This window comes from Merops nubicus, unplaced genomic scaffold (genome assembly GCF_000691845.1).
Source record: "Merops nubicus isolate BGI_N331 unplaced genomic scaffold, ASM69184v1 scaffold22586, whole genome shotgun sequence".
NCBI classification, from domain to species: domain Eukaryota; kingdom Metazoa; phylum Chordata; class Aves; order Coraciiformes; family Meropidae; genus Merops; species Merops nubicus.
The window spans coordinates 5,966-23,994 of NW_008613244.1; the positions used below are offsets into that span (position 1 = coordinate 5,966).

General features: G+C 35.8%; 1 protein-coding gene across 1 annotated transcript in view; it reads left to right on the top strand.

Moving 5' to 3' along the window:
• GDA (guanine deaminase) overlaps nucleotides 1–17,712 on the top strand; it is a 19,730-nt gene extending 2,018 nt beyond the window's left edge. The window contains exons 3-13 of the mRNA XM_008941849.1: nucleotides 2,547–2,634; nucleotides 3,902–4,007; nucleotides 6,776–6,803; nucleotides 8,563–8,670; nucleotides 9,710–9,817; nucleotides 11,571–11,668; nucleotides 12,406–12,473; nucleotides 12,919–13,065; nucleotides 15,496–15,614; nucleotides 16,683–16,710; nucleotides 17,599–17,712. Of these exons, the coding sequence (XP_008940097.1) occupies nucleotides 2,547–2,634; nucleotides 3,902–4,007; nucleotides 6,776–6,803; nucleotides 8,563–8,670; nucleotides 9,710–9,817; nucleotides 11,571–11,668; nucleotides 12,406–12,473; nucleotides 12,919–13,065; nucleotides 15,496–15,614; nucleotides 16,683–16,710; nucleotides 17,599–17,669 (969 nt within the window). The 3' untranslated portion in view covers nucleotides 17,670–17,712. The remainder of the gene's footprint in view (nucleotides 1–2,546; nucleotides 2,635–3,901; nucleotides 4,008–6,775; nucleotides 6,804–8,562; nucleotides 8,671–9,709; nucleotides 9,818–11,570; nucleotides 11,669–12,405; nucleotides 12,474–12,918; nucleotides 13,066–15,495; nucleotides 15,615–16,682; nucleotides 16,711–17,598) is intronic.
• Nucleotides 17,713–18,029: the final 317 nt, after the last annotated feature.

The window sequence follows — 18,029 nt, forward strand, 5'->3', positions numbered from 1 at the left end:
AGCAGGAATAGTAAAGCGTTTTTTAATATCATGAAAAACAGATAAAGCCAACATATGCCACTGTTATAATTTCCAGCCAAGATTGTTGTCCCCTACTAGTTCCAGTTGTGTTTTGTTATTGCGGATAAGGCAGTTCATTTGATCACATGATTAACATTGAACTTGCTTATCATCTTTTCTGATATCTGAGTAAAATTAACAACATCTAAGAGCACTCTCAGAGCTAGTGTAGGCAGCATGTGCTGCCAACCTCAAGGGAGAAATAACCAAGCATAAAAAAAATAAAAAAAAAAAATCAGAATATTTCCTTTTCTGCACAAAAAGCCTTTACTATGAAATCGTCTTCTGCAAAGACTACATGAAGGTGCTTCTCACACACAAGAAACTGGGTGATTTGGAGAGTAGTTAAGAAAGATGTTTCTACTGCTGAGGTCCTAGTAATAGTAATATCTTTCATGCAGGGACTTAACTGTAGTCTGTTGATAGTATTATGGCACAAGGAGACTGTATTTGAACTAGACCGGTTCTGAGCAAAGTAAAGGCTATAAGGCCAAATTCATCTTGATCAACAGTAAGTATGTCACATTGCAGAGTACTGATTCAGTCCTATAACTGAAATGTATCCTTTAATATGTAGACTGAAAAATCTTCAACAGATTAAATTATTTGGCTAGCATAAATTGCCTTGCATTTGTCTAATACGGTGACATGTGTTGTCAAAATAATAACATAGTGAATCTGAAACAAATATACTGTCCTTGCCACACAAATGTAAAAGAAAAAAAATTACTTTCTGTTATAATAAAAAAATGTAGAGTTTGGTCATAAACTCTAGTGGCAAGCACACATGCCTTCAGCTACTTAAAACATTTGCGACAATCTCACATTCCATCTCTGTTCTTTAACAGACTGGTAACTGTCTCCACCAGTTCAGACTGGGTGACATCAGCACAGTTAAGTGCTCACGGTGCAAGGTGTTTAGTAACATCACCTGGAAAGAAACTGCCAGTGAGAGATGGAGGTTAATTGTAGGACCTTCTACACAATGGCTAGACTCTCCTGATGTGTATCAAATAGGACAAAGTCAAGAAAATTTCTTCACCCCCAAGTGCTGCAGAATAACAGTGGCTCTGCAATGTTTGAGGGGGCTGATAATAATCTTCAACCATTAGAAATAGAATGAAACCTGAAGGGAGAAGGTGTTTCATATGTAACTTTGTACTTCTGTCGTTGTAATGAAAACATAGTGATTTTCTTTCAAATCAAAATTCTATTTCCAGTAAAATCTTTCTATACTTCATAGAAGAAATCAAGTGAAATCTCCCAGATTTTATCTGGAACCTCCTCTAGTCTCTCAGATTTTAAGAACACAAATTATTCAGATGTTTTGGAAATAAAATGTTTTTAGCATCTTATTTATGTCACATGAATTAAGCGACATAACTAATGTTGCTTAACAATCAAAATAATATAGAAATAGAGAATTCTGTGATTTAAAACCTAAGAAAGGCAATGGTAGTTTGTCTCAGTAATGACACTGGTGTTTTTTTTGTGGGAATCATTTTAGGAACTATTAAGGCCGTGTTTTAAATAATTTGCTTTAGTTTGAATATTGTGTGGAAAAGACAGAGCTTGGCTTCATGTTTGTCAATAGTTACTTCCAGCCACTCTCAAAAGTTGGGTTGCATGTCCTGCCTTCTGTCTCATTAAAAAAAAAATAAAAAAATAAAAAATTCTCAAATTACATTGTAGCCAGAATCAAAAAATATAATTTATACCTGTATGAGTAGTCAATGTAGTATGCCTTAGTCTGAAGATCAAGTGAAGGTATAAATATCATCATGACTTAATGTAACTTCAAATGACTCTTCGTTTAGTCTTGTGTCCTCCAAAAGTAATATGAGCAGGTATCAACCACCATACCCTTTCAAATGGTATAATTAAATAACTAATGAAATTACACACTGAGCAGTTGTTCTCAGTTTACTTTTACCTTGAAGTTTATTGCTTTGTATTCTGGAATAACAAAAGATTGTTTTGGGTTTTTTTGGGCTTTTTTTTGTTTTTTTTTTTTTTTAATAAATGAAAGCCTGGCTGTTTTTCCCAGCCATGTCAGGTGGCCAAATGAAAACCACTACTTTTTCCCAAAAGCCTTTATTTGTTAACGTTAGGTAAACAGTGCTTTACTGCGAAAATTGGATAGCCTTTCAAAACTAGGGGATAATAGATAATAATGTTTGTGTTTCTAAATATAAGTCAAAATTTATTTCCAGTTTGAAGGAGGGAAATATAGAATGTTTACTACGGGTTTAGCCATTATTAAAATCCTGTGTGGATTTGGAAGAGGAATTTTTGTATTTATTCACATTCAGACTTAAAAAAGCTATTATGAAATTAAAAAGCTATATTTTACCTTCCCACTTAACTGTACGATTTCATGGTAACTAAATGTTCTTGCAGTTTGAAGTCAGACTGCCTGTTCTGCATTTTGGCAGCTTGACTATTTTTTTTTTTTCCAAACAGTTGAAACTGATTTCTTTTTATAGAGACGAACTCTGAAGAATGGCACGACTACAGCTTGCTACTTTGCAACAATTTACACAGATACTTCTCTTCTTCTTGCTGACATTATAGGTAAGGCTAACAGGAAGTTTTGAAGGATGTTGTGCAGACTGGTTTAGGTGAAGGAAATAGAACTTACAGGAGTGTTAGTCTACTTAGGTTTCTGTCTTTCTCCTAATTTGTTTTTCATGTGTTTTATCTGCCGTACTGCGTCCCCAAAATCCACCCTTGTTACCCTTGTTCATTTAATTGCCTCTTTCCTACTGTTGTTTTTATTAGTCTCCTCATTTTAAGTTCAGCTGCTGGCTAAGCCTGAATTAGGTCTGCTGGATTTGGTCTTCAGACGCAGTTCCCAGCTCTTTCTAGCCTTTTGCTGTTTGAGTATTAAAAGGTTGAATGACAAGAGCTGCAGTCAGTGCATTAATTTCCTGATACTCTGAAGTTTTTATTGAGAATCAACATCAAAAGTATTCACACACCTTCTGAAACCAGAACACTGGGAGCTGCATCAGGATCATATCCCTCCCTTCTGTTCACTGTTGCAAATGCCTGCTTTTTGAATTGTGATTTTTGGAAGATTTATCAAGGCTCAGGCAGCTCCCAAAGCAGAGAAATACGGCAAGAATCTCAGTTTCCATCAAAAATTCCCTAGTCTTTCTGATTTTGTAGGAAAACCTAAAACTTTGAAGCCATTGTATTCAACAACTCAGACAGTGGAAGTGGACAAAAGAGATCTAACTTGGAAACACATTTAAAAGCTTAGAATTTAATATTATATGCATTCATTTTCAATTTTACACATGAGTTATGAGTCCTGGCATAGATAGATCTCAAGAAAAGAGGCTAGAAGTAGGTCGGTAATTTTCTCCAGGTGCATATGGGAGGCATGTTTGGAACCTCATTCCTTTCTCTTAAGGAGAGATGGTTTGCTGAGATCTTTATGCTTTTTCTCAGCTCAGAGTAATCGCCTGCTACAGGTACTCTACTTTGATGCTTATGTTTCTCATCCTGTACTTCACAGTGGTCTTCTTCATACACAACCGTTATGAATTCTGGCTGTGGTTAAATGGAAGTAATCTAGCCTTCAATTTTAATATTTATAAAGTTCTGTATTTATGTGGAAGAGGAGAAATCTTGTTTAATTTTTTTTTCTCTTTTTTTTGGCTTCAAAGGTCATATGGATGGTCCCAACTTAAAGCAAAGAAAAGAGCATAAATTCTCTTCATCTTAAATGAAGCTGGCTGGGGTTGAATTTGCCATTCTGATTTCAGTACAGGTTTTCACAGCAGTTTTTGAGAACCAGTGATTCTGAGTTTTATATTCTTATGCATCTCAACAGATAAATTTGGTCAGCGGGCATTTGTTGGAAAAGTCTGCATGGATATGAATGACAGTTTGCCACAATACAAAGAGATTACTGCTGACTCTGTCCAAGAGACAGGAAGGTAAGGTGATTAAACTGATGTTGCAACCTTTAGAAATAAGACTTTTTCATACATCTGAAAAGTGAGTGTGAAGCTGACTAAGAACTTGCAGGTGTAAATTTATTAGTAACAGCAGCTTTATTTTATTTTTTTTTTCTCAGTATTGTTTCCAACAGTTCTGGCAATTAGTTCTTGCTGCACAGCCCAAGCTATTTCTCTTTAGCTCTGCCAAGGAAAGGGAGAAGCTACGGCTCTAGGGTTTGGATAGAATATGTGTGTGTTGTTGTCTGTTTTCTGCCTCTTCTTTTCCCTTTCCAGCTGTGTGTGTGTGGGATGTGACCTGACATGGGAGTGCCAGGTGGCAATCGGTTCTTTTACCCCCGTTAACTTCTGAGCTATTTCTTTTTCCCATTTAGGATAAAGCTTTATTCAAGTGGCAGGAGTCAGCTTTCATATACTCCTACTTCAAATATGCCGTGGTTCTCCTTTCCTCCAGGATAGCACCTGTGAAATCTGTTGCAGCAGAGATGGTGAAAGAGAATCAAATCAAGGCAATGGGAAGGGACCCAAGACTGCAGTATGGCAGCCTGCTGTCTTAGGTTTCCCTTGTCTTTTGTATCCATGCTCAGAAAATGCTTAAGCAGGCATACAGCTTTTCTCAGAGGACTACTTGTTTACTTGCATAAATGTTTCAAATATCATGCTGAAAGAGAAAATACCTAACAGTAATATAAATATCTTATGGCACTTTTGTGAAGTTGCTATGTTATTTTTGCAAATCAAGCTCATAAAAGTTTGAAATGGGCATGGATTTTTAATGTTGCTTAAATTTAAATACATTTAAAACCCCTATTATTAGTCATTTGAACTCTACTAACATCTGTTTTCCTTCCCATAAATCTCCAGTTTTTGTAATACAGTGTGATTTTTGCTGAATGGGCCTGAAAGTGGCAGAACTTCCACTTCTGATATTCTTTAAAGCCTCAGAATCAGCTCAATGGTTTTCTTCTAAATAGCTGTCTTGTGCCTCTGACTTCCTTCTTGTGTGATTGTGTTAATAAGAAATGTTTCTCAGCTTTGGATAAGAGTGTGCCATAAGTACTCCAGAGCTGTCTAGAGAAGAGATCTCTGTACTTGTTGGCGTGGATCAGAAGTAGTTACATCATCAGGCCTGAAGCTCAGCAATACAACTGCTGAAGGATGAAAAAGCTCTTTAAGAGGGCAATTTTTTTTTTCTTCTTTAGAAGAACCTAAAAAATATGCTCTGTCACACTGTCAGAAAATATATTACACTGATTTTGGTTCTTTACAGTTAATCTCCAAATATGCATGGAAATAATATACAATTTCAAGTGCTTCATATATTAAATCTAAATTCAAGTCAAGAATTTGAATCTACCCTTCTCCTGTGAAGATGATTGAATAAAAGGTTAGGGAATTGAAATCTAAAGTACGTTATATGCTACTGTTAGTTTTAGTCATCTGAAAAGAGGAGAATCCATGTTCAAGTCTGTTCTTCTGCTACAGAAGAGAGTGTGGTTTGAACCTGAGCTTCTTCCCCTATAGAGCAGTATAAAAGCCAGCAAAATATAGGATACTTCAAGAAAGGTATTTCAGTTTTGAAACAATGTTGAAGAATGAAAAATAATGAATACAGCTGTCTGCAGGTTTTGGATTGTCACCTGAGAGTTATATTTGTTTTAGAGTTCCTGCTGCAGTGAATATTTTATTATTGTATGAGGTGTATCAGTTAGAGGAGGGACAGACACAATACCTAATTCACATTGTACTTTGGCTCTCAGAGTTGCACAATGTTGGTCTCAAATTTCTTTGCTCGTTGTGGCAGTTGAGCTTAGGTCTCTCACCTCCAGCTGGTGACATATCACCAGCTTCAGTGCTGTGAATCTAGCCTCCAGCAGTTTTTTCCATCTGAAGCTATTTGACAAATGTGATTTAATGTTTGTTTTGACCAAAATTACGGGGTTTTCTGAGTATAAACTATGGCATAAAAATTCACAGAGAACCCATCTCAGACTGGCTTTTTGAAATTGCTTGCATACGCTGTGCATATGAACTTCCAAAGAATTTCTTCCTTGCAAAGTCAGAGGAAGTTTTATTTGCTCATGTGCATTATCCATATTGACTGGCTGGGTTTTTTTGTAGAGGTCCCTGAGGTAACTTCTGTTATTTAGCAAAGTAAGTAAATCTGTACTGTATTTTATATAAGGTAGATAATCTATAAGCTAACATTAATATTAGCATTTCCAGAAAATCAAGAGTACTTTAAGTGAATGAGGACATATGCAACTACTGTAATTGAGGTATGAAACATTGCAGCATCTTTTAAAAATAGAATTTTTAATAATGGGATATATTTAGTGCCATAGTTTGAATTAATGGACAGAAAAATGTTTGGTTTTTTTTTTTTTTTTTTTTTTCTTTAAGGCTTCAGCTCTAGCTTGTAATTATGTTTTCAATTAATTTAATGTAGTATGTATTTGTTTTTCAGTCTGAACTCAGAGTAATTATTACATGTCAATTATTGCAAATGAACAAAAAAAATCTGCATATTCAGGGTCAAATTCACAACTAGCATAATTTAATGTAACTGTCCTGACTGCATTGTGTTGCTTCTTTTTATTTCATCTGAGTATCTGGCCCAACTTTCTGTAGACAATTGATCTATGTCTGAAATGTTTGATAGGATGTCTATGTAAATATTTTCTGTGTTTCTCACAATTTATAACACAGATGACAAATTTATAACATTTTTTTCTGCTCTTTTTCAGGTTTGTTAATGAGCTACTGGAAAGGAAAGTAAGTACAGTTCTCCTGTGTATTCATTGCTGTATCCAGAAGGTGCTTTGTGAACATGTTAAATAGTTAATACTGCTGAAAAACTGCTGGTTGAGTGACAAATAAATAAATATACATGTTTCTGTGTAGTAGACAGATATCATCAGTCTGAAAAATGTTCTGCCATATTGTTGGGAAATGGGCTTTCAGCAACATAAATTGAGTTTCATGTGGTCAGAGCATAGTGGAATAATATTCTGTGCATATTCTTTGCTGGCTTTCTAGAAATATTCAGCTTTCTAGAAAGGAGTTTTCTGTTAAAGAAAGGTGGAAGTCAGCGGATCACTCTGTGATACATAAGTAGATTTGTGAAGGAAGTTCTCACCACCGGAAAACAATGTTTTTAAAGCACAGTTATGAATCCACTACAAAATCAGTATTTTGGGTCAGCACATACCTTCCAATGTGTTTCTAAAGAAATTCAGGTTTATGCTCCTGAGATAAAAGGGAGGTTTACACTCCAATATGACAAGCAGGGATATTTTTCTTCTCAGTGTTTTGTTTTCAGTGGCTTAATTTGTTGACTTTTGTATCTCAAAATATTCAAGAATAGATTCAAAGAGTTTAATGCCTAAATCATACGTGTTAGTAAAGCTGACTCACTTCTGCAGAACTCCTGAGTTCCTTGTATCTGGGAGAAGGTGTAAGAAACTGTGCCCTGGGTTCATCCAGGGTAGGGTTAATGTTCACAAGAGGCTGCCAGCCAGTGGGGTATTCTGTACCACTGAGGTTATGTCATGGGAACACATCTGTTTTCATTGGTTTTCTTGGTTGGTGTTATTTTGTGGCTGGAGCAGGGAGAGATGGGTCTTGGGTACGGGTTTTATTATCACTTGCTTTATCTATCATTTCACTACTATTATTGTTGTCTTTCTTTGTGCTGTTCTATTAAACTGTCCTTATCTCAGCCCATGGGAGTTTTGTTTTCTCTCTTCCTCACAATTCTCCTCCCTTAACACGTGGCAGGGGGACCAGTGGCCAAGGACTGCTGATGTCTAGCTCCCAAATGAGGCTAAACCATGACAAACTGCAAAACAAATTATTATATACTATCTTCTAGTTGTGCCACGTGCGCAGCTATTGTCTGTGTCTGAAGGCAGAGTTGTAATACCATTGCTTTTAATGAAAATTTTAATCCAGAAGTGCTAAGTGTAGAATTAACATCTTTAGCCTTGGTGTCTTCTTCACTATTTTGTTCTGTGTAGCAGATCTGGTGCTACCACTGATCTTCCTATCTAGGGAGTATAGGGACAGTTTGTTGCAGTCAGGAGTGGAGAAGATCAAACGAGAAAAGGCTTTGGTTTTACAGAGCTCTGTAGTTTTGCATTGTTATGTCTTTGATATTCACAGAAGTGGGACTCAGAAAAATGTGTGGTCGTTCATCTGACTCATAATGCATACTGTACTGTCAGCAAATATGAAAAAGCATCCAGTACTTCTTCTGAAGTCTGATAAAATCTCAGTGACTTGATGAATGAGTTCTAATGAAAGTAACTTCTTTACTAAGGTTCATTAAAACTGTTTTCAGAAAAAAAAATTTCTCTATTTCTGTAGTGACATTTCTGTTCAAAACAAGAAAACTACAGCTTCATTTGAGTTGACAAAGATGCAGTAAGCAATAGGTGGTGGAATCGAAATGTAATTGCTATGCTGGTTTTCTTAATTATTGTTGTTGATATATAGTTGTAGAATCCAAAGCATGTCTTTTTAATATTTTCAGTATCCAAGGGTACAGCCTGTAATAACTCCCCGGTTTGGCCCGTCCTGCACAGAGGATTTGTTGTGTGCACTGGGTGATTTAGCACAGGCTCGTGATCTTCATGTGCAGGTAAGCTCTGAGAGCTTGATATACAATTGATATAGATTCGGTAGATAGTGTACAGAGCAGGGAGGTTTTATAATTTCAGCACAACACTCAAACCACATTCCTACCTCAAACTCTGCCTTTTAAATTCCTCTGAAATTATTATTAATGGTAGGCTGCAAGAACACTGTGACCTGAACAGGAAATGAGAAGGCTTATAGCTGGAAGGATGCACAATTCTGCAGGTCCCAGTACATGGTCACTAGGAGACTGGCGCACAGTATTGCAGGTTGAAGTAACCCTTGAGTTGCTTAGGGTTGCTCGCCATGGCCCAAGGTTGTGACGTCTGTCTCTCTGCCTTCTGCTGTTTCTGTACAGAGCAGATTTCAGTAGAAAAAAGAATTACTCATCTTTGTATCTTGTATAATGTTGTTAATATAGCTGTAGATTTCCAGTGTAATAAAGTTTCTGTTTAAAAAAGACAGTTTCAAGGTTACAGGTCTGTTGAAAGGTCAAGATGTTTGTTTTTTTTGGTTCTAAGTGTACACTGTTTAAAGCTATCCTAGATTAGGACTTTTTTTCCATTACAAAGTGACCATTTTGAAAACACCTGCTCCAGTGGGAGTACAGGAGGATCAGATGATTATATGAGACCAAGAATTAACCAGCCCATCTGAAGATACATGGAGCACCTGCCTTTATGTTGCCCTGATCCCAGACTCCAACTGTGTGTTAGGCTGGTCCTCCTTTTTACCTCACAGCCACATGTATTGTTTTAATATTTGCCAAATAGCAAGTGGACTGTTATGTCACTAAACTACTGTAATGGACTATGCAGGCTTACAATTTCATACCACCCTTAAAGGAACAAAGGGAGCTACTCTTTTGGGTCCCAGGGACATCTCAGATGAAAAGAGAAACCCAAGGACTAGACCTAACTATAGTCTTTACAAACACTAGCTTCTCTTATTATATATTTAACACAAATAGGTTTCTGAGAAGGTTATAATGTTAGGTTTAATAGTATTTAAAACATTCATTGCTATGTATTTTCTTATTTCAGAGTCACATAAGTGAGAATGAAGAAGAAGTTGAACTTGTGAAGACCATGTTTCCTTCCTACCAGAATTACACTGAATTATATGATAAAAACAAGCTGCTTACCAGCAAGGTAGCTGCATAAAGACTGCCACAGCATAGGTTAGATTTATCCATGCAGAGAATACGTTGATTAACTCATTACCTGAAAAGTTTGTCTTGTTTTGTCAGAAGAAAATTGGCTGGCTCCAAAGAAAATTGGGGTAGTGGAATCAGGAGTCTAGGTAAAACTAGTATTGTAGGAGCTGGTAATTCTTGGGCAGTTCCCAGTGATCCTTATATTACAATGTTCATGCACACTAGTTTTGCCTCAAGATTTGTTCTATGGAATTATGGTAGGGACCAACTTAATTTTTGGCAGTTCTCTGCAGAAAAGTAGCTTGTCCTGTTACGTTCTCTGTGTGCATGTCACATACAGCCAGCTGCACTTTACAATTATCCAAAGACTCTCTCATCTCATCAGCTGATTTTACAAAGTGTTGGGAGGCACAGTGGCCTAAAAATTTGAAATTCATTGAAGCTTTCTGCTGACAAGATAAATGCAAGCAGATCTGATACCAGCCCACACTAAGTACAGATTGGAGTGTAGGGCAAACCTTTTGAGATGGTGGAGAGCCCATGCAAGTAAATATGAACATCCTAACTATAGTCAGAGTGCTTAATCATCAGTCAAATTGATTTAAGGAGATAATTTTCAGAGGCACAAAGGGCAGCTGTGAACTCTTTGGAAATTAGCAATTGAACTCTCATTTATGTCTTCAAAAATGTACCTCAGTGAATTGCTTGTTTACTCTCTGGTTGGGAAGCATTCTACTAAAAATAACAAACCCACAGCCATTCTCGCCTCCCCAACACCAAAGCTAAGACACCAAATTAATTTTTTTTTTAAATGTTTTAAAAGTATGTTTTTCAAAATGGTGGCTGAAATATTTCCTTCTTTTTAAAAAGAAGTACAGATTAGCAGAGAGGTGGTTCAGCAGCTACAATATGTATGTTCCTAACTTAAGATGAGGCACTTCTCAGTTACGTTTGAGGTTATTGCATAGAGATGGCAGGGGTACAGTGCTATTAGGAAATAACACTATGGAAATATTCCCTGTGCTATTCTTGTTTTTAATAGCAGATTGCAAGGCCTAACAGAGCTCTTGCTCTTCTCATTGAGTGGGCATTTGGCATATGAGGTAATTCCAATTAGATATGTCTGGGTTTATAATTGGTTTATGTCCTATTAAGTGATGCTATCATATATATCTATGTTTTGTATATACTGCTTGTGGACTTATTTTTAAAGTCAGCTATGTAGGCCAAGAAAGAAAAGTCATTATTCAGTGGCATAACAAGTTAGATTATTTTAATTAAAGAATATTCTAGATATGTCTATCTACCTGGTGCAAACTTCTACAGAGACAATGGGAAACATGCTAAGAATACAAACATGTTCAATTATATCTGATGTACTCCTAGTTCCAGTACTTAATCTCTGTGTTAGCTATGAAATATAAATCATAAGGTTACCACAGTACTAGGGCAACTAGGGAATTCCTGCTTTTGTTCCTTGATGCTCTTAGTTCACAGCAGGAGTCTGTACCCTATCTTCTTACATTAATAAATTAAAAAAAAAGCTGAGGGAGTGGTATGTTTGGCATACTGAATTTAATGAGAGTTTCTCCCCTGTTGATTTCAAGAGCTTCATTCAAGGACTGGATTGATTTCCTTGGTGATAAAAAAAGTTTCCTTTTGGCTATTAAAAGCAGTGCAGCAAAAATCACAGGCTCTGAAAGAACTGCAACATTGGGTAAACTGATAATGTTTTTTTTTTTCTTTAGACAGTGATGGCTCATGCTTGTTATCTTTCTGAAGAAGAGCTGAAACTTTTTAGTCTTCGTGGAGCTGCAATTTCTCATTGCCCCAATTCCAATTTTTCGTAAGTTAAAAAACCAAAAAAATGTACTATTAAATAAAGCTGTTGTTCACTTAATACCCTGAGTCCAGTCCATAGCTACAAGGCTATGTATATGATATCCTGTTTCATCAAAAGTGATGCACTGGACTGAGCATGACCATTCATGCTCTACTTGTGTGTGGTAAGCTCTGGACTGACTTGTGATCTTCTGGTATACTTTTTAAAACTATTTCTGACTGTTCTATCAATGGCAGATTCAGACGATCCAAAAGTCTGCCATCTACCACCCTTCCCCCCAAAGTAGGCATAGGTTTTGGTGAAATGGGATATGTAGTCTTTCTATTAAGCAGAAATGAGAAACTGTATGGTATCCAGACAGAATACTGTATGAAATGTTAACAGTCATTTTACCTTTAACATGATCTATACCCTGTTTGTGATGACTTACTGGAGCTCAGGAAATGACCTCCCATCTCCTGGAATATACTTTACATCATATTTTGAATTTTTTCACAGGTATACTGAGAGCTGGTTCTCCAAAAACTGTAAGAGTTTTTGATTGATAAAAACTGCTTTTAATTTTAGTGATTAAACCCTGTCTATCAGATGTATGAATGCAAATGCACCATCCTAGTTTAATAAATCTAACCTATTGCACACATTCTGAGAGCCTTTGCCATGGAATGGCTCTGCAGCCTTACACTTCCTGAACTTTATCTGCGTCTATCACACAGAATATGTTTCCTCTTTGAATCCAGGTTGCGTAGCGGTGTCTTAAATGTGAAAAAGGTCCTGAAACACAAAGTGAAGCTTGGCCTCGGCACAGGTTAGTAGTTTGCTGTTTCTCTTGGAAACTGTTGGGAGATACAGACACATGACTGTTTGTCCATATTGAAAAGTTAGCATGTCTCTAACTTAAGGACTGGTTAACACCCCACCCCTGTTTCTAGAGTAATGAAGTCTAGAGTACTGAAATCTAGAACTGATCCAAAAGTGTTCAAAAATAAATGAAGAAAGTTATATTCTTGTTATGAGAGTAAACAGGTCTTGAACAACAACTTTTCAGGGTTCTGATAAGTGTTGTGTTCTATTTACCTGACTTTGTATGTGAGAGCACCTTTACCAGGAATTATACATTGAGACATTACTTTACAATAAAACTTTTTATGTTTACCACATCTGCCACTCCATAATGTTTAATAAAAACTCATAGAATTTTAAGCCAGAGAATTAATCCCCAAGTTTGTTTCTAAGAATCTGATTCCTTCTAGATGTTGCTGGTGGATATTCAGCTTCTATGCTTGATGCCATCAGGAAAACAATGATAGCATCTAATAGCCTTCAGATCAATAAAGAGAATGAAACAGGACTAACTCTTGAAGAAGCTTTTCAACTAGCCACTCTAGGAGGAAGCCAAGGTAAGAAGAAATTTCTTCGAACTGTACACAGAGAACTACAGGTCTTTTTGATATGTCTGTCTGTCTTTAAAAGGTGACTGAGTTCACAGGTTTTCTGGTCCCAAACTGAAGTCAGAAATGTTATCTGCAGGGTAGAAATCAGTCTCTCATAACCATACCAGAGAGGCTTATTACAGAAAAGTATTCAGACTGATGTTGAGAGTTTAATAACAGAATCTGAATGACTTTCCAGGGTTGTCCATTTTCTTTGCAGAGATCCTTAGACTTCTCAGTAGTTAGTGCTTGCATGTTTATCATACTGACTGGAAAGACCAACACTTAGAGGAAAAGCTGTGCAGTTACTATAAAATCATGCATCCTGTTTGTCATTGGTTTCTAATTCTGTTTCTGTTTTTTGAGCTTTCAGTGAGGCATTTTGTCCCTATCTTTCCATCAGATCAAAACATCATGTAGATCACTCCTCAGTCAGAGAAAAACACAAAGTTTAAGCAGGATATGCACCATAGTTGTTGAAGACCCAGTTGCACTTGCAGAATATAGTTATATAGTATATTGGTTATTGTGTTTCACTAGCATGTTTTGTTATCAGTATGCACGTACTGATTTATACAACTAGCAAAGTTTTAGTGAAGCTTGTATGATTTAGCAGAGAGCAAATCCACACATAAGTAAAAAATTATTACTGTTTTAGTTAGCAAAAGTGAGCTGTCTACCTGCTGAAGAAGTGGTCCCAAGTATTTTCATGCTCTTGATAAATTTTCATTCATTCATACTACATGCCCTAGTAATATTTTTGTAGTTGGGAGAAAACACCATTGGGAACTCTTAACGGTGGGTTTAAAGGATGTGATGATAATGTCATCAAACAGGTACTCTCGGGACTCTATTTGAATTTCTGGAGGGTGAAATGGGAAAAGAAAGAATATAGAAAATGGACAAGGACAAAAAAAGGAGGTTTCTCACAGTATATATTGTTCTCATAAAAGTTGAGAATAATCTAGCTGAAGTACAGAAAGGAAAATTTATAAAAATCCTGAATTTACATGTGGCTTTCCTTCTCAGTTACTCTTTCTCCTGTTCTATTTGGGTCCTGAGGTTTACTTAGCAATGTGTTTATTTTATACATTGATTTTGAGCGCGTTTATCCTTACTGAGTCACTTTCAAGAGTAGAATGTAAACTACTGATACAGGCTTCCCATAGCCTGAACAAGTACTGTCCGAGGAAATTTGAATGAGTGATTCGTTGTTTCCATACATTGTATTGCTGACTCCTAAACACTTGTCTCCCTCTTGTGTTTAATCTAAAAACTGCAGTCTGCTCACAAACCTGAAGGAATTAGATTGTTTTAGTTAAAACTGGTAGGCAGTCAAAATATTTCACCGTTTGGAGGAATTTAAACATCTTTAAGGTATTGTGAAATACCAGCCACACACAAACTTCACTTAAGCCTACAGCTCATTTGTTGGACAGGTGCAAACTGAGATCAAGTGAACAAATTATTTGCAGATATTATTACTTTTGATAACTTAGTTTTACTCCAGAATATTAGAAAAGTTGATTGAATACCAGATACTTTGTACAACTTAAAACTATCACAAATTATTTCCAAAGAGACACAAAGGCTTCTCTAAGTATTCTGAGCACCTGCAAGTGCCCATTTGCTGAGATTTTCAGTGTTCGTGAACTTGAGAACCAGGGGTTATAATGAAGCTTTGAAACAAAGCTAAGTAGTAGACCATAAGACAAGCCTTACACGTGGCCATGAGACCTTCGGATCTGACTATGATTTTTTTTTTTCCCCTTGCACTATATTGTTCTTTTTTCCTGTTAATTACCATTACTTATCCAAGAATAACTGCACATCTCTTCTTTTTTCATATTAATACATATTACTATTGTAATAGGTCTATACAGCCTGTCCAAGCTGCTTTCACTTTTGCAATCTAATGAACAGATAAACTAAATCTAATACTGTCTTAGCAAAGGCAATATTATTATATACTTTACTGTTTCTCTGGCTTCATTTCATTGACCCATCTCAACCTTTAATGTTGTTGCAGTATAAATTATTGTTATTCCACTTCAAACAGTTAGTTGCCTATACATCACATCTGCAATTACACAAAATTAGTGGAGAACATTCAAAGATAAAAAAACCCTGTTTTTCAGATTTCTTTTACCTTTAACAGGTGCCATTCAGAAATTCACCAAAATATATATATTTGTAAAAATATGTATATTTTTACTGAGAAGCTGCTGAAGAGCTCAGATGCAAACATACTCAGTACTGAATTTGCTTTCATGTTTTTCCTTGTAACCATCTAAATTATTGTAGTTTTTCTTATTAAAGTCTCAAGTAAGTTGCTGGGTACTTCCACATGGTGGAAAAATGTTGAAGAACTGTTTGTGAGCTCATTTTCCTCTTCAGCTCTAGGACTAGATGATGTGATTGGAAACTTTGAGGTCGGCAAAGAGTTTGATGCACTGCTAATTAACACGAAAGCTTCAGACAGCCCTTTTGACTTGTTCTCTGCTGATAATTTCCAGGTAATCATAAAATCATTAATGATCAAAAAAATTACTGGAAATTATGTGAGGAGGGTCTATGATACAACCAGGATAAGTCTTTTGAGAGTTACTCCAGTAAGAGAAATTGGATGTACTACAACACTGCTTTCTGTGTTTCAGCCTGAGATTCTGTGGTGGGGGTTTTTTTGTTTGTTTTGTTTGGGTTGCTGTCTTCTGTGACAGTCCCATATTCCAATGAACAAAAATGCATATAACATTTTTTAGTGCATGTTTTATTAGCCTAAGATGACAACTAGATCTATCCATTTGCAGTGACAAATGGCAGCGAAGAAAAAGCAATTTAGTTTTAGTTAACAACTTAAGTTCAAATTAAAAAATGGCCTGTTTCCAGATAAATGCTAGGTTGCCTTGACTGCACTGCTATTGTGAATGTAAGCAAGAAATCAAGACGGCTGCTTTGATCTTGAAAGCACCGTTTTTATACAAACATATAAGCAGTACAGGCATGATACAATTGGCACACCTCATATAATTAAAAAAAAAATCATGATTTAAAAAAGGTAATGAACCACACTTAAATTTACTGATAGGGCCAGACAGTTTTACTTAGAAATGTGGGCATAAGTGGTTAGGCAATGTTCCTTAATCTGTTTCATACACAGTAATCTGGATTAGATTAAATTGTTTAAAATTTCAATCTTCTTCCTAATTCAAATAATTCTGGAAAAAAATATTTTGCAGTTTAAACATTTTTAGCTAAATTAGCAATTCTTAGAACTCTAACTGCTTACAGTTTTGTCTTATTTTTCAATACTTAAATGAATTTGACAACTCTAAAACAGAGGAAGGGGAAGTATTATGTTTTAGGCATATATTTGTTATACCGTCAAACTTGTGCAGCATTTTGTTCCTGAGATAGATTACTGAAAGCTATTTATGAGAAAATATGCAAATTAAGTTTTGGTTTTGGTGGTAATAGGAATATTTATGAAAACTATGAGTTCTTTCAAGCTTCAAGTAATTATGATCTGGAATATCAGATACTGCTATCTGAATTTGTTTTTTTTTTCCCCATTTCTTTCCTAGGACACTCTCCAGAAGTTTCTGTATCTAGGTATGTTCTGATTCTAAGACCACATAAAATTGTCTTCTTGTGTCATACATCAAAAATTGCCTAAATTAATGTGGAGATTAATAATAAATGTATTCATCTATAATTAAATATATATTTGTTTACAGTAATTAAATATATTTATTGAGGTGGTTTATAAACATTAACATGTTACTGTTAATATTAATATCAATATTATTTATATTAAACAAATATACTCTTACTTACATTTATTCATAAATACTAAGTAAGAATTAAGTAGTTTAACTTTGTTCTTTGGAACATAGTTAAATAGTCAGTTTAACATGGCCAGATGCACCAAGTTTGTCAGATTTATTACCACATCTATCTATCTACAGTAAGAGCTAAATCATATTTCACAGTAAAGTATTACTGGCATGCTAATCACCAGTTCAGAAACACCTCAGCTCAGAAAGAGTCCTTCTGACCAGTTGCCTTTATGAGTTTTTTTACTCATAGACAAAAAAGATGACCTTTAAAACAAACAAACAAACAAAAAGCCAACCCTGACAGTCGTATCCCCCTAAGAGAACAGATATTCTTCATAGGGCATCATCTGGACCAAGAGCTAGGCTGTTCATTGTGGGGCTGTGTAGAAGAACTATGTGGTATTAATTGTGGCCATGTTTGGCCACAATTCAGCAGCCAAATGCCACATTCATTTCTTCAAAAAAGCATGGGTAGTTTGCACATCCATTGATCTTTCCAGTAACTTGATTATTTCTCTCAGAAAAAAAATTTCTCAGTCCTAGGAAATGGTCACGGCAAATAATGTATTCCAAAACTGACTTTGTGGATTGCATAATTTTCACTAACTGAAACAGTACACAGATTTATGTGCAAATCCCTGTTTTGACCATGTTATTTCAGGTGATGACCGGAATATTTCTGAAGTGTATGTGGCCGGAAAGCAAGTGGTTCCTTTTTCAAGTTCAGTATAAATCCATTTCCTTTTTGCAAAATACTCTGCTGATCATTCTGTATCTGATTCGGAAAAGATTGCTTAAACACAGCGCCTGATCATCAGGAATGACACCTCAGTTTTGTTTAATGTGTTACAACTTGGAAACATTAGAAATTTTGTTAGACCTTTCAAGAACTACCTTACCAAAACTGTCATGGTTCTAAAGGAAGTGGAATTTTAAGTTTCTCTGTAAAAACAGCATGTGCTCATTGATAAGGGATGTGGTAAATACCTGTCCTGGTTTGAACTAGCACAGAACTAATTCTGTTTGGTGATTTTACTTTCCAGCTATATCTCTTCTTACTCCCTTTCTCTTCCCCTTTGGGAAGGGAGAAGA